The sequence below is a fragment of the Monopterus albus genome, unplaced genomic scaffold (genome assembly GCF_001952655.1).
Source record: "Monopterus albus unplaced genomic scaffold, M_albus_1.0 scaffold149.1, whole genome shotgun sequence".
Lineage (NCBI taxonomy): Eukaryota > Metazoa > Chordata > Actinopteri > Synbranchiformes > Synbranchidae > Monopterus > Monopterus albus.
Window position 1 is genome coordinate 488,809 of NW_018128029.1, and position 15,801 is coordinate 504,609.

The 15,801-nt window shown below is 38.7% G+C and overlaps 2 protein-coding genes across 5 annotated transcripts in view; both read left to right on the plus strand.

Annotated features, from left to right (window-relative positions):
- Positions 1-422: 422 nt before the first annotated feature.
- Positions 423-4,329, plus strand: LOC109968423 (uncharacterized). The gene is made up of 3 exons (XM_020614690.1): positions 423-580; positions 1,015-1,649; positions 3,159-4,329. Exons 2-3 carry the CDS (start codon positions 1,119-1,121, stop codon positions 3,744-3,746), a joined length of 1,119 nt encoding a protein of 372 aa, XP_020470346.1. The 5' UTR covers positions 423-580; positions 1,015-1,118; the 3' UTR covers positions 3,747-4,329.
- Positions 3,663-15,801, plus strand: part of LOC109968422 (aminopeptidase N-like) — a 34,294-nt gene continuing 22,155 nt past the window's right edge. The window contains exons 1-5 of one of the 4 annotated variants that reach the window (XM_020614689.1): positions 3,663-3,742; positions 12,016-12,158; positions 12,297-12,430; positions 12,786-12,906; positions 13,489-13,643. In XM_020614689.1, coding sequence (XP_020470345.1) covers positions 12,035-12,158; positions 12,297-12,430; positions 12,786-12,906; positions 13,489-13,643 — 534 coding nt within the window. In that variant the 5' untranslated portion in view covers positions 3,663-3,742; positions 12,016-12,034. Of the gene's footprint in view, positions 3,743-7,682; positions 9,369-12,015; positions 12,159-12,296; positions 12,431-12,785; positions 12,907-13,488; positions 13,644-15,801 lie in introns of those variants that run through there. The other 3 variants (XM_020614688.1, XR_002276096.1, XM_020614687.1) reach the window with 3 other exon arrangements.

The window sequence follows — 15,801 nt, forward strand, 5'->3', positions numbered from 1 at the left end:
CATATAAATTATATATACTAAATATAAATTATAACATCAAACAAAACAGAGGTCTTCTTTTCACGCTAGTCGTTGCACATTAAACCAACAGAGGGCGCTTGCGCTTTCTTTTCAAATCTACTAAAGCTCTTCAAATTCTACGTACAACTAATATCAGCCTCGCTTCTTTGGTTTGTGTGTGCGCGCGTGCGTGCATGCATGTGTGCGTGACTTCTAAACAATTCCTTTTCAAACATTAAACTCCTCCCGACTGTGTAACGCCGGGGAGCAAAACATGCAGCCCCACGCATTTTGATGACGCCATCACCAACGAGTCACAACAAACCTCAGCTGTTTGGCAGCTAACAAGCTGGCCTAGTTATACTAAGCACTGTTCGATACAGTTTGTTTTGTTTTTAAACTGTATTTATATAAATGTACGTATATTTAGTAATATGATCCGGTATAAAGCAAATTCTGTAAAATTACAGCAATGCGCAGTAATTATCTTTAAAATCTTTTGTCTTCTCTCAGCTGGCTTTTAGCAGGTTAGCTTTTTAACTAAAGACGGGAGGGAGCCACAGGGGAGTTCAATCACAAGGTAAGGACGCGACGATTGTCTCAATATTTGTACAAAACAGTCACATAATCCCCACTGTAGCCTTAATGGGTAGAAGTCTTTGAATGTGCGTCTTACTTTGACAGAAGCAAATGAGAGCAACTAATGGAGTTGTCACGGGACCTCGAGTCATGTTACAAACTTACGTGTCATTTAAATAAATTGTAATCTAACACCTCGATGAAAGTGAACACTCGTATATCGCGTTACGTGTACATTTGTTTCATTATTGTTGAGGTACTAACGTTACACTAACCTTTGTGGAAATTAGCTGGTGGGTCAGCATCTTGTGGCTAAAATTTGCATATTGTACTTAATAAGTGAAGGTGCCTTTTCTGCCTGTTACGTTGAACAACTGAAGACAACTACAATCAACGTTTTCAATCATTTTCTTTCTGTTTTTCTTTGTCTTTAAGGCTTCAACAGCCTAAAGATATTTATGGCAAAGCTAGACCACAAGATCACCTGGTGGAGATTCTGACCTCTATCAGTACCCACCAGCATCACGTCATCTGTCATCATGTCACCACGAAAAAGACCCCTGATTCCAGTAAACAGCCGGCGGAAAGCAACGGATGATTACTTCCCTTTCAACTTCCTGCCAGTGGAGTGCCAGCTGCATGTCTTGTCCTTTCTGAATGAGGTAGATAAGTGTAGTTGTGCGTTGGTTTGCCTCAGCTGGAGTTGTCTTGTCCGCTCATGGAAGCTGTGGCGGGTAGCTGACTACTCCCGTCGTGGTGTCTTCCATTTGGATCAAGAGGGGCTGCTTGTTTCCAACCGTGAGTTTGAGAGGTGGAAATCCTGGGTCCATCATTACACCCACCACCTTATCTCCCGCCGGGCAAGCCTGCTCACACTGAAGGCCAGCTTCGACCTGGGGGATCACTGCAACAAGTGGGGCGAACTGCTGAGCCACCTGCTGGATCAGGTTCACTGCAGAGACCTCAGCCACCTAGACCTCAACTGGACCTTTACTCTTCTTGAGCCACTGGACCTTAGGGTCCACTCCAGCTCCAGCTCACACCAGGACAGCATTACCAAAATGGACCAGGTAACTTGTTTTCTGATTTTATTTTCCACCATGAATCCACATTAGAATTAAATGCATGTGTTGGTGGCTCCTTATTGCAGCATGAGGTAACATAAGCACCCAGAAGTCTTGTAAGTAAGTAAACTGCTCACAGCAGACAGATTTTTGCCACTCTGGTTGGTTTCTATAATATACCAAAAAGTGCCACTTTGACTTGTAAACACTGAATACTGGTATTGTGGGGATAAAAACCTTAACTAATTCTATTCATAGCCACTTAAAAATAAAAATCACCCTAACAGTATGTATGATTGGATATGATTTGAGTGGGTGCAAAGAAGATAAATCTGCAGATTCTTGGTTAGTGAAAACTGGCCACATTTCTTCATAGCTGCATTGCAGCCCCTCTGTATGTTGATAAAACACTTCAAATTAAAATGGCATAGCCTTAAGTCTTTATTTCAAGATACCATTGTCAATAGTCAGTGGTATACACAGTGGATGGACACCATCAATTCAACACTGGAACAATATAGTGTTATAATGTGATGCTCAAACACTTGCTCAATTAATTGATTAGTCAGAAAACAAATATTCAACTTTTAATAATACATTAATTCATCAGGCATAAATGCCAAATGTAAAGAGTTTCTGCTTTAATCTGTTTTGTGTCATGTTGACTGTTTATAGACCAAATGATTAAGCATAAACATAAGCAACTGATTAACTGATAATAAAAGCACTTGTTAGTCATGGTCCTGATATACTTGAATACAAGAGCCATAGAGTGGGTTTGTTCTCTGTAGGGCCTTGAGTCTTCAGTTGTAGTTAACACTGTGTTAGAAAATGTTGCTTTGGCTATACAATAATGATTGAGGCCTTTGGACCTTTTTTCACAAAAGACATTCCTGGAAAGTAGGTCTACACCTGATCATTTGACAATTTGTTTGTTCATTTACTGTGGAAAAGTAGACAGAGAATAAGCTACAACCTTATCTTCATCAAAACAAGCCATTTTGATGAAATACAGTGTGTGCAGCTGGCTTTGAGGCAGTTGCACAGGGACTGTGTACAAAGTACAAAGATATTCAGTGGCTTAGACACATTTTTCCAAACTAACCAGTGATGCATTAAGTGATTTTGGTGAAACTAGATTGCACTAAGAGTGAATATTCTTATACTATCTCTTCTCATTGTTGTACTTTGCAGATGATTCCTGTGTCGTCTTGTTCACTGTTGTGGGTATGTCTGAATGAAGTCCTGTGGACCATAATGTAAACGTGCCCTCCTATGTCTAAATAATAGAAAGCCGTCACTTTAACAGACTGATGAAGCAGCAGTGTTATGTATGTCTGAAAAGCGCTATACTGTATAAACATGTGTTGCAGCGTGATCCAAGCCATGAACAGAAACGTAAGCATGGCAGCAAACGTTTGGGAACTGCTGTTATAAGACATTCTTGTCCATAGGAATGTGCACCTTCCACAGAGAAATCTCCAAGCACATGATGTCTTTGATTTGATTTGACAGGTGACCAGTTTCCAGGAGCTGCTGACCAAACTGACCCAGAGCTGCCCACGCATCACTAAGATGCGGTTACATTTTGACTGGTCGGATGCATCTGTGTCGCTGCTCACACAGTTCCAGCAGCTCCGAGTCCTTGAGCTCAAATACTTCTGGGTTTTTAAAGGAGTGACTCCCTCGACGCTGCAGACCCTAACCAAATCCCTGCCTAGCCTGAAGTCTTTGACATTACACATCTTGGTGCCGCTGAGGAACCTCGGCATTTCATACACTCTGGACTCTGAATCTTTGGAGTTCCTGGACGTGTCGCCAAGCCGAGGCCTAGTCTTCTCCTGTCTGAAGCTGCCTGCCCTACGTGAGCTTCGGGCCAAGAAGATTGTCCGTGGTATTACACTGGACCGGAGGACCAGGCTGAGGATTCAGAGGCGGTGGCCTTGCCTGTACCACGTCCTCCGAGAGGGGACACCAAAACTTCAGACCCTAAACAATGAGAGGCTCCTTCCCACATGGAGAGAGGAAAGCTATGTGGAGCTGTGCACCATCCTAGCACAGTCCTGTTACTGTGTTCAGCATCTAGACAGCTGGCTTTGGTAGACAACTTACTGACAATAAATGAAGTACATCTCATACTTGGTCATTGTAGGTAGATTCCAGAAGAAAGCAATATATTGCTTTTAAACACATTGTTTTCCTGATTTGAATGAACAGAGGGACACAGTTGAGGATGAGAAACTGAGACTTGATGCAAAATCAAATGATGGAAAGTTAATAAGCTTCTGTTAATTTGGAAACGCTTTCCAAAATGTTGATAAGACACCGATGTAAACCGCGCATCTAAATGTTTTTTTGTTTGTCCAGTACTTCCAAAAAGCAATAGCACTTCATGCTGATTGCACTGTGTTGTGCTGCACTGGATTCATTCCCTCTAAAGACCATTAACTACATCTCCGCCTGAGCCTGTTTAATATGAAAAGAAGACCAAATGACAAATGTAATGGCTTCTCCAAGTTGTAGAAAATGCCTTTAAACCTAGCCTGTTCAAAGAGAAAACTGACAGGAGTACTAGCTCCCACAGCTGAAGAAACAAAAAACAACCCAGAATAAAGGTAAAATATTCGGAGAAAAAAACTTGAAAAAGTTCTATTTTCAGTAGGGAAATCATAATATTTTGATGATAAAGTTAGCATTGTGGAAAAAAGTCATAATTTCAAGAAAAAATATTTTCAGTTATAATTTTGTAGGAAGTCAAGAATAAGTTCTGAATCCATCTATCCATTATCTATACCACTTAGTGTATTAGGATCTTCAATTATCAAACTTTTATTCTTGCAATATTACAACATGCATTGATATGAGCAGCATTCAATAATGAATTCAAAAGTAGTGTATTGTGCACTTGTATTTTAAAAGTACTACTATATGAACAAAAGTACAATAACATTTGGTTTGCAAACACTTCAAACAAATAAGGTGCTTTTTACACAGTAGCAGCAAATCTCAACCAATGTAATCAAGCTCATACGTGCCGTCATTCGTTGCCATCCTAATAACGTTCCTCAGACCGACATCTTCCACAGTACTAATCGGCCTGCAGTTTGTAGCTATCCACTTAGCTATGTTTATCTATACTTCTCCCACACGTTACATCCAGCGTAGTCTGCCGAAGCCTCCCTCCGCTGTTTGTTTGGGTGGGTGATTTGCTGGCATCGGCGGTGTGTATTGCATTTAAGTGATATTTCAGACTCGAAGTACTCCGGTGATAAGAAAATTCAGCTTTGCAGTGGAAACAAATGACTTTGGTTATATCAACTCCGCTGTGCGGAAGAGATTTAGATTGAAAATGTCCACGTATGAGTCCTTTACCTTTCTCCATTTTTCTGTCCCCGCCAGTTCTATTCAGTTCAAGGTCACGTGAGCGCTGCAGCGGTCTTACGCCCACCCCAAATGCTCTTATTGGTTGAGACGCGTGATGACGCCCATCTCAAGCTAGTACCGATCAACATCCCACCCCTCCTGTTACCCATGGTTTGTCTGTATGTGTATTCAGAGCCAGTGAGCAACGGACTTTCAAAATAATAATAAAAATAAACTGCGTTAATGCACAATAAAATAATTCTCGGCGTTAATAAAGTATTATGTTAACGCAAAAATAACGCGTTAACTTGCCCATATGCAAATTTTATTTCTAGAAATGTTACAATGTTTTCTCAGATTATTATGCCCTTTTTTCTTGAAAATTACAAATTTACTTTCAAAATATTGCTACTCAAAATATTTAGATTTTGCCTGAAACATTTTATGCTTTATTCTCAAAACTTTGTCATCAAAGTATGAGTTGTTGGTGTTAGTTTTCGTCGTGTGTGTTCCTGTTAAAGCAGACAGCTCATCAGTCTGTTTTCTGAGGCTTTAAAACATTTAACCTGTCTTAAAATTCATCAACTCTCCATATTTTTATAAAATATTTGCACATTTCCATTGTTGTCATGAAAGTCTCCTGTTGCTCAAATCACTGTAGCAAGTAAGTGACCAAATTTTAGATGTTTCCTTGACGGGCGGGTGAAACAGGTGACAAATTAAAGTTAAAAACTCGAATAGTGAGTAGTCTCTTCCAGGATGAGTATGAAAATGATGCCACTCATATGCTGTGGCCTTCATAGTCATCAGATCTCAACCTATGGGAGATTTTGGAGCAATGTGTTATAGACAGTGTCTCCACCACCATCGTCAAAACACCAAATGCAGGAATTTCTTTTGGAAGAATGGTGTTCATCCCTCCAGTAGAGTCCAGAGACTTGTGGTGTCAATGCCAAGGTGCACTGAACTGTAAATGGTCTTGTACTATTGTAGTGCTTTTCTACATAGTTAAGTACATTCAAAGTGCTTTACACTATTCGCCCATTCATCCCATTCACACACTGAGGGCAGTGGCTGCTGGGAGCAACTTGGGGTTTAGTGTGTTGCTCGAGGATACCTCATCATGGGGACTGAAAAAGCCGGGGATGTATGTAACAGTTGTGAAATTTGATTGTCTTTTTTACAGTGAGCCTCAACTGGTTGCTTCTGGTTCAGAGTAGTGAAATCTGTACTTTTGTAATTATCCTCTTAATCAGTAGAGGTCGTTACTCTCAAAGAATTGGCCATAAAGATTTCTCACCCAAATGTCTCACAACAGAAATATGGTTGTGTTCATAATTGCACTAAGGTCTTTGAAGCCAGGGGACTCTGATCATTTCACTCCAGTATTTGTGCTTGTGTGTTGTAAGAGCAGATGTGAACGTGAGGATGTCTGTGCTCTTCAGAATAAATCAATATACAGTGGGTACGGAAAGTATTCAGACCCCCTTAAATTTTTCACTCTTTGTTATATTGCAGCCATATGCTAAAATACTTATGACCATGTGATATTTCAGTTTTTCTTTTTTAATAAATCTGCAAAATTGTCAAAAATTCTGTGTTTTTCTGTCAATATGGGGTGATGTGTGTACATTAATGAGGAAAAAAATGAACTTAAATGATTTTAGCATATGGCTGCAATATAACAGAGTGAAAAATTCAAGGGGGTCTGAATACTTTCTGTACCCACTGTATGTGTGAGATATAGTGGAAAAGATTATTTCTAAATAATTGTAGGTTATCCTGTCTCTGTTGTCATTGGTAAACATTGGTAAACATGTGTGTACTTGTATGGTTGTACATTATGAGGGCCAGTTTGAATTTAAGACCATGACAGTGAGGACTTTGTGGCCAGTCACTCTTTCTGACACAACTTCCAAGTGCTGTTTGAGGGTTAAGGTGTGTGTGTGTGTGTGTATGTAATTGGCCAGCACTGTGTGGACTGGTTTGAGGTTTGCACCACAGGAGTGAGGAAATGTTGGCTGGTCCTCAGTTTTTCACGCCCCTTCAAATGGCTGTTTGAGGGTTAAGACTTGGTTTCAGGGTTCAAGTTAGAATTGGGGTTGGGGTAAGGGTTAGGGAACGCTTTATATCTGAGTGTCCTCACAAAGATAGCTTTACAAACGTGTCTGTGTGTGCACACGCACACACGCACATCCCTGGTATTACTTACATTGCGGGGAGTTGGCCAGATGCTGATTCTTACCATGTAAATCATTTAATCTTAGAGTAACTACTTAGTTTAATGTTGGGGTGAGAGCTAATTAGGCACGTACAGTAAGCATTTAAGGTTAGATTAAGGGGCTAGGGAATGCATTATATCAATTAGTGCCCTCACAAAGATAGAAGTACGTGTGTGTGTGTGTGTGTGTGTGTGTGTGTGTGTGTGTGTGTGTGTGACTGATGGCGGCTCTGATCCAAGAACACACTTCTTGCTGTCTAAGGAATGAATCCTTTCTGAAAACAATTTGCACATGCACAGTGTTTGAGTATTTGTTCCTGACATAGATTTTAACATCTGGTCCATAATAAGTAGAACATTTTATTATGTAAACACACCAGAGAATTGTTTTTGTGGTTTTTATTTGCTTTGCCCCACTTGCTCGCTCCATGACTAAATGGATAGAATTCACCATGACTTTTTTTTTTTTTTTTTTTACATGCATGATATGAAAAGGTGCTCTCACAAGTCTCATTAATATCACTTCCCTACTAGGCCATAAATCAGACATAATGAATAATGTAAAACAGGAATGGGGCCTCCACCTGGCTCTGTCTCACTGTGATTTGCCTTCATTGTTGTATGATCTTACTATTTCAGTATATCTGGGCTGGTTTGATATCCTTGACCCTCCAACAATAACATCTGTTCTCAGTACAAATAATTCCCTCATGCAGCTCAGGCCCTGTTTTCCTACGCTGTTCCCATATTGCCTATTTGTCACCATGTGTTTCCCCTCCTGAGGTGTGGAATATGTTTGTGTGTGTGATGGTCATGGTTCCCTGATGCTGGGGTTTTCCAGCCAATTCAGTGATTTTCTGTTCTCCACCTCTTTTTTTCCTCCTCTTTTATCCAGCTCACACAGCACTCCTCTCTTCATATACTTCTCATTTGTTTCTTGTTTGGAAGCCATCATTTAATATGGTTTTACCTGACCGTGGAAGGCAGCAGTTAGAGGAACGGACGCTACAACTTGGAACTCTGAGCACACTGTGGTTTTATGTTCTTAAGGATTTTCTTCATGAGCAGCTCTTGTATCCAGCAAGAAGTTCTGACTGATTTGAGCAGTGTGTGTTATGTTCACAGAAAGGGACTGCGAGGAAGTGTGTGCTGATGAGATGGAGAGTCCAGCATGAGGATAAGATGTTCCTTGAGGTTTAACCCAACCCTTCTATTAGTGGCAAAAACACAGTAACCACCTCCAGATGTTGGCGAGCACAATTTGACTGATTATTTACAACAAGAGCAATGACCCTTGTCCCCTTCACACTATATAACACTTACTCTTTGGTCTTTCTGTAATGCCTAAGTTAATGCTTAATCTAAGTACAGGCCCTTAATTGCTAAGGCCAAGCCCTGTTTATGGGAGGGAGGTTACTTGGATATGTTCAAATCAGTCATTGCAGTTAGGAGGCATACAGGCTCAGGGACTCACCAGACTCATCTCTACCAGTCAAGCAACAAGACCTAGAAGACAAAAGAAAGGAAGCAGCCAACATGCCGAAAGAGTCCTTCATATTCAAGGCTGTTGCCACCACCTTTGTCATTCTGACCATCTCTGTCATTGCCGGCATTGTCACTATGATCATTTTCTACAAAACTCAGATCTCCACAGTGAAGCCAACACCTCGTCCGACCTTCCCGTCCACCACCACAGGACCACCACCTGTCATGCGGCTGCCAAGGAACCTCATACCTGATAGTTACACAGTCTTCCTTCAGCCTGACTTCTACACCCGAATCATTGAGGTGGAAAACGTCACCAGTCCAAACCAGACGATGCTCTTCACCGGAAACTCTACTGTTAACTTTCACTGTGTCCAGAGGACTAGCACCATCTACCTCCACAGTACTGAGCTGGACGTAGATGGTGCAGTGGTGAAGAACAGAGACACAAATAAGAAGATGGATGTTGGGGAAATAAAACACAAAGATGAAAGTTCCTTTCTTGAGGTCCCGTTGGAGGAAACGTTAGAGGCAGGAAGAAACTACAGTTTGTTTCTGAATTTCAAGGGAAAAATGTCAAAAAATCTTGATGGCCTTTATGTAAGCTCATATGTTGAAGGTTCCCCAGCTTATGAAGGTGATGAAAATGCAGAGAGGTAAGGAAAACAGTTAAACAAATTTAAACAGTTAAAGATTTAAACCTCTTAGGTTTCTGTGTGTAGAACTTGTGATTATGGCATCTTTATAAGGACTCTGATGTCATACATGTTGGTAGTGTCAGACTTCTATAGATTAAGCCACTTGTTGTATTCTCTAACATCAATCCTCTACTACAGTGGAGTCAAACTAAGGCAGTTTCACAGAAAGGTAAAGAACCTCATGCTGGTAAGGACTGCTGTTGAAATAGTAAGGATTCTGGTCTGACATACAAAACAACAAAATGTCTGTGCAGTTATGATCCATATCTAGCTTTTGTTTTCAGATGTATTTGGCTAGTCTCTGATAATCCATCAACAAACCTGCAATTCATGAGTTTTTGCTTTGTAATCTGCAGCACAAGGAAGGTTATTTAAAATAATACTACACATTACTCATTTATAAATTGTTTTTTTTACTAACTGCCCAGCAGCAAATGTAATTGCTTACATTATATTTTCATTTCATTCATTGTCATTACTCAGTCATTACTATTGCTAATATTCATTACTAGCCCACAAGGAGTTTTGAGACAACTACTACTGTTCTGATGGTATTTCCAAAATCCTCAAAGACTCTTATGCTCATCTGGATGAAAAAAATATTCCAGATTAAAAGATTTGTAACCAGTTGGTCCTCTGTTTCAGAATCAAAGCAAAGATGGCAGCCCACCTGTATACGTAAAAAAATCATAACCTGGGAATTGGGTTAAAATGTTTTTAATATTCAGAGGATAAAATTATTTTTATTCATATGGCTAGAAGGATCTTGAAAATATTCTCTAACTATCGCTTAGAGAATCTGATGGTTACCACTGTGACCTGAAAAAAATGCTAATACATGAAGGGCAAAACTCTCTCAACATCTCTGTAAACAACTCAACAGCCTCCAAACCCACATTCTGTATGTCATCTTATGACCATCAACAGCCATTAGCTGTGGCAGCTGCAAACAGTCACAATTCAGAAGTCCCATCTTCACATCCATCTCTGAACAACACCAGGTGATCCCTGAATGGAGGCTTACCAGTGGTTAATGTTAGCAAATCACATCCTCACACCTCCAGCCCCTGCACACGTCCACCATTGAACGTGGAGAGACTAAACTGATATCAATCCTGTATCTAACTCCTGTTCAAACATAGAACACAAGAAAACAAAGGAGACAGCAAATGTTCACTGAGCCATAAATAACAGGCTTTTTTTGTTTGCAGTTTTTATTCAAAACCAACAGTCTGTGAAGTTGTTGGTGATGGTTTTAAAGTACAACATAAGATAAAAGCTAAAAAAAACATCTGCCTTTATGGTATAAAACAAGAATGCACCTCTGTGCTCAATATAAAATCAGTCTAATCATTTACATAGTTACTAAGAGATGGTATTAATTTTTTGTTAAAATTCCACTCCAGACATTTTCCTATTCATATTTGCATATAAATGCTCTGCTATAAACAATATATAGTCTAAAACAGTTGGTTTTTTTTCTCAAAAAAGTTCTGTGAACCTCTGTGATAGGCCTCAATATTTGCCCCTTGTGTATTTCTGGGTTTATTTCAAATATATCCAAATGTGACTACAGCACCCCCTACTACCCCCCCATCAGCCCGATGACTCACATCAGGATGATGTACAGGAGTGAAAACTGAAGAGGGTTACCAGTTTATGTTTAAGCTAGTACGGGGAGGTTAGATTCTTTGTTACGCCAAAATAAATCAAGCTTTCGAGTTTTTCAGTACCCCAGTACATGATGGCCAGACAAGCTGTGTGCTGGCTGGTATCAAGTGGAGGTGAAGAATTTTTATGGAGCGAAGTCATGCACAGCTGGTGTGGTATCAGCAGATATGGAACTGTGGAGAGAGAGCGAGTTTAACTGCTTCTTTTGTGCCAGTCATGCTAAAGATACAGTATGTCACCTGTTTTGGAACTATAACCACACCAAAAGACTTTGGAAAGATGTCATGAACATTATCTTCAACATATACTCATGGACCTCCCTCAGATTTGAGAATGTTATCCTGGGTTACACAGTTTTTGAAAAAGAAAGCTGTGGCTCCTCTTATGTCATAAACCTCATCATGGTTCTAGTTAAATACTATATACATAAGTGCAAATTTAATGGTAACAAACCCATGTTTTGTGTCTTTATGAAAAATTATAGTGAAATAATCTCTTCATCCAAGAACAAAAGGCTAAGAAAACTATTTAGTTCACAGATACAACCTTATTTTGTATTTATTTATTTATTTATTTTGTGCTTGTATGTTTGGATTCCCCTCTGGCATGTCATATGTTTTTATTGTACTGTACAATTGTTCCTTGTTCTCTGACAATTGTATATTATAACTGTTCAATAAAATTAAGAGAAAAGAAAGAGAGAGCAAGTTTAATAGGAGAGCTCATACTAGCATCAGCAGAACAACTTTGAATGAGAGCCTGTAGTTGTTTGAATAGGCACACGGAAAGTGTCAAGGGAGTGTCAAAGTTATTTATCATAAGTTCTTTATGAAATCAAAAATCACTTTCTCATATATATGCATATATTTTAAGTTGTATTTCTTCAGTATACACCTGATAATGAAAGGCTCACTGTCTTTATTTGTATTCACAGATTCCTTGCCACCACCAATATGGAGCCAACAGAGGCCAGGAGAGTGTTTCCTTGTTTCGATGAGCCAGAAATGAAGGCTGTGTTTCATGTGACCATAATCCACAGACATGGCACAACAGCTCTAGCAAATGCAAAAATGAAAGGTGAAAATCAGTCTTCTGTGAAAATGACAATGTGTACAATATGCTGTAACTTGTATGTGTGTGTGTTTACTGGACTTCTGGTCATATACTTCTGGTCCTTATTTTGGTCTGCCCTTTTGTCACTCTCCACTTTTTCAGATTCCAGTATTATAGATGATGACTGGACAGTTACTATTTTCGATCCAACACAGAGGATGTCTACATACTTGTTTGCCTTCACAGTTTCAGAGTTCAAATCAATCAACTCCCCACATGAACGTGTGGAAATTAAAGTATGTGAGCTACTGTAAATTCAGCATGAATTTAATGTCACTGCTTTGGTATGGTCTTGACCTCGGCTACTTTGATTGTAATTTTTGCCAGTAAACTTTAATTTTCTTCTAAAGAAAAATTATCAAAAATTCACTGGCAAAATTTACATCTGCCATAAGTTTGGTAGGGGTTCAGTGCCATACATCAAAATACCATTCAGCACCATGAACCAAAATGATGCAATAACCAGGCTACACCATTTTTATGCTTCCCTGACCTTTTCCTTTTGAGATATGTTACCTTTCTTATGCCATGCTTATTTTTGTGATCAAGCTGGAGTGTCCTTTTTCTTACCTCTGTGTCTTTCTCATGTAGACTTTTGCTCGTCCTGAGGCCACTACAGCAGGACACACTGAATATGCAGCCAGCATCACTGGAAAGATTCTCGAGTTCTATGAGAATTATTTTGATATTAATTACTCACTAAAAAAGCTAGGTATGTGTGTGCCTGTGGTACATATATCTGAATGAATGTATTGATAGATGGAAATAAAAAATGTCACTGTTAAAAAGAACATTTCATTCTGTGGTGACAATGCTAGCTAACTAGCTTACCATAGCTAGCTTTATAGTTATACAGTATGTCATTAAAGTATGCACTGTAGACTTTAGCATTTCACCCCACAGAATGTTATTGTTGGCAGTGGAGAGAATGCTATTTAGGCATTCACGCTGGGAAATAAAATGTCCGGAATAATACTGGGTGTCAGTCAAAAACATTTACAAATACTATTAGTTTATTTTTGTGAAATGTTTTTTGGAAAACTAAACACACAATAATAAGACAGTGTTGTAGGCTATATTGCACAGTTTTGTAAAGGCTTTGGCAGGGTAACAGTTTCCCCCCGGTTTTTAGTTGTAGTTAGCTTAACTATCAAAAAGATTAGTTCTACCTCCAGAGCAACTCTGCTGTTCTGAAAGAGGTACTGGTATAGTACAGCCTAACTAAGCCTACATTTTTGCCTATGCAAATTTATATATATAAATTAATTTGTCCATATCTTTGCAAACCCTGTAGACCAAATTGCAGTGCCAGACTTATATCCTCTAGCAATGGAAAATTGGGGATTGGTCACATACCAGGAAGGAAGTCTGCTCTACGAAGAAGGCGTGTCCTCATTGTTGCACAAGGAAGACATTGCTACTGTCATTGCACATGAACTTGCACATCAGGTCAGACTGACGAAAGTTTTTTGTTTTTCCTCCAATAAAAACAAAAATAATATGAGATCAGCTTTTGTGGATGAAATATATGAGTTCAATGTTTATCTGTGTGTAGATTCAGGAGGATTTTCAGACTGAGTTTATCACAGGATGTAGAGGAAATGTACTTTAAATGTACAGTGCTGCCATACCTGGCAATGCATTTGTTTTAAAAGGCATCACATGACACAGTTCTTCATGTATCCACTTATCCGTACACTGATAAGACAAAACATTATGAGCACCTGTTGGTTGGTACTCATGTCACTCTAAGGCTCACAGTGCATCTTGTGTGAATTTGTTTGTTACTATAGTTATACTGTCTGAAATAGCATGACTTTGTCTAATGTTTATTGATAAAATATATATGTAAAAGGAGTGAAAACTGTGATCATGGGGACAATTTAGAGTTAATGTTTTAGACAAATTCAGCAGCCTCCTCACTGTAGGTGTGATATCACCGCTATAGCTGCTGATTGTCTCTTTGTTACTTTACCAATGTAAAGTATTTCTCATTATTTAACAAAGGTTCAAACAAAATGGAATCTTTTGAAAAGTATAAATGGAATTTTAAAACTTTTTTTTAAATTGAAACAAAGTAACACAAAACAGTACCAAACATGGGAGACAAGACAACAGTTACATGACATTACAAAAGGATATAGTGTTTTACAAGATTGCAGTGTGTGAAGTGTGGGTACTTCCAACTTATGCAGTCTATGAAATGCAAGAAAGGGAAAAGGAGGGAAAATAAATAAATAAATAATTACTAATAATAATGATGATAACAGTACTACTAATAAAATCAGCTTGTTAAATTTTTAGAGGTTGGTGGGAATGTGTTTGGTTCAAGTTGAAATGTGTTAAAAATGGTTCCATGTGTCATAAAAAGCTGATAAACTATTCTTGTGAGTGGATGCCATATTTTCTAATGTGATGTATTCTGTCAAAAGGTTGGTCCAGTGGTTTATGTGTAGGGATTTTTTTGATTTCCAGTTTTGAAAGATTGTTTTCTTGGCAATAGCTAAAGAAATGAGGAGTGGGTTTTTGTATTTAATTGGTAGGTGGTCAACGTCTGTGATATTACTGCTGATATTGTGCAGCACTTTGTGCTCCCCGGAGTTGTAAAGTGCTATATAAATAAAGCTTTATTATCATTATTATTATTATTATTATTATTAATATTATTATTCTGGTTTCCCCCACTGTTTTTTGGCAAGTAATAACTCCAGCATACTTACAGCTAGTGCTGGTCATGGACAAGATGTTATTGCAAATTTCTGTCCACGAGTCAGAGTTGAGGGACAGAGTTAAATCGTTTTCCCATTTGAGTTTTGGTATTTGTTATTGTTGAGTCTGTATTTGATATGAGTTTATATAGCTTGGATATTATTTTCTTGGAGGATGTAATTTTCATAATTTCTTCAATTAATTTGGAAGGCTGTAGTGGGTTATTGGTTACACTAATCTTTGACTTAATTATGGATTTTAGGTGATTGTACTGGAGGAACTGTTCTCTCTGAACTCCGTACTTCTGGATCAGTGTATTAAATGATATGAACTGGTTATTTTTAAATAGGTGATGTAAGTGAGTGATTCCTTTGTGTTGCCATGCTGGGAAATATAAAGTGTTATTATGCAGTTTGAAATCAGGGTTGTGCCAAGTTGGAGTGTATCTACATGCAAGTGATGATTTAGTGATTTTGTTTGCTTTCCACCAGGCTGTCAGAGTTGAGAGGATTGTGATGTTCTTACAGTAATTCATTTTCTTAATAGAGTTTGGTAGAAAAGGAAGGCCTGCAACTGAGTTATTTGAGTTATCTTTGGAGTAATTTTGCTCTAATTCTATCCATACACTGTTGTAGCTGTCCTTCTGAATCAATTTGATTAAATACTGTAGTTGATTTGCCAAGTAGTAATATTGGAAATTTGGTGCTTCTAGGCCACCTAGTGATTTCTTCTTTTCGAGTGTAGATAGAGAAATTTTGGGTTTCTTGTTTTTCCAATAAAATTGTGAAGTTATAGAATCAAGCAATTTAAACCATTTATCTGTGGGTGTTGTGGGAAGCATTGTAAACAGATAGTTGATTTGAGGTAGGGTTTTCATTTTGACAGTAGCTATTCGACC

Bases quoted from the DNA above. Each gene is read 5' to 3' on its own strand.
- LOC109968423 (XM_020614690.1), top strand. From the start codon at position 1,119: ATGTCACCACGAAAAAGACCCCTGATTCCAGTAAACAGCCGGCGGAAA. The intron at 1,650-3,158 runs GTAACTTGTTTT...TTGATTTGACAG, and splicing joins GCATTACCAAAATGGACCAG to GTGACCAGTTTCCAGGAGCT.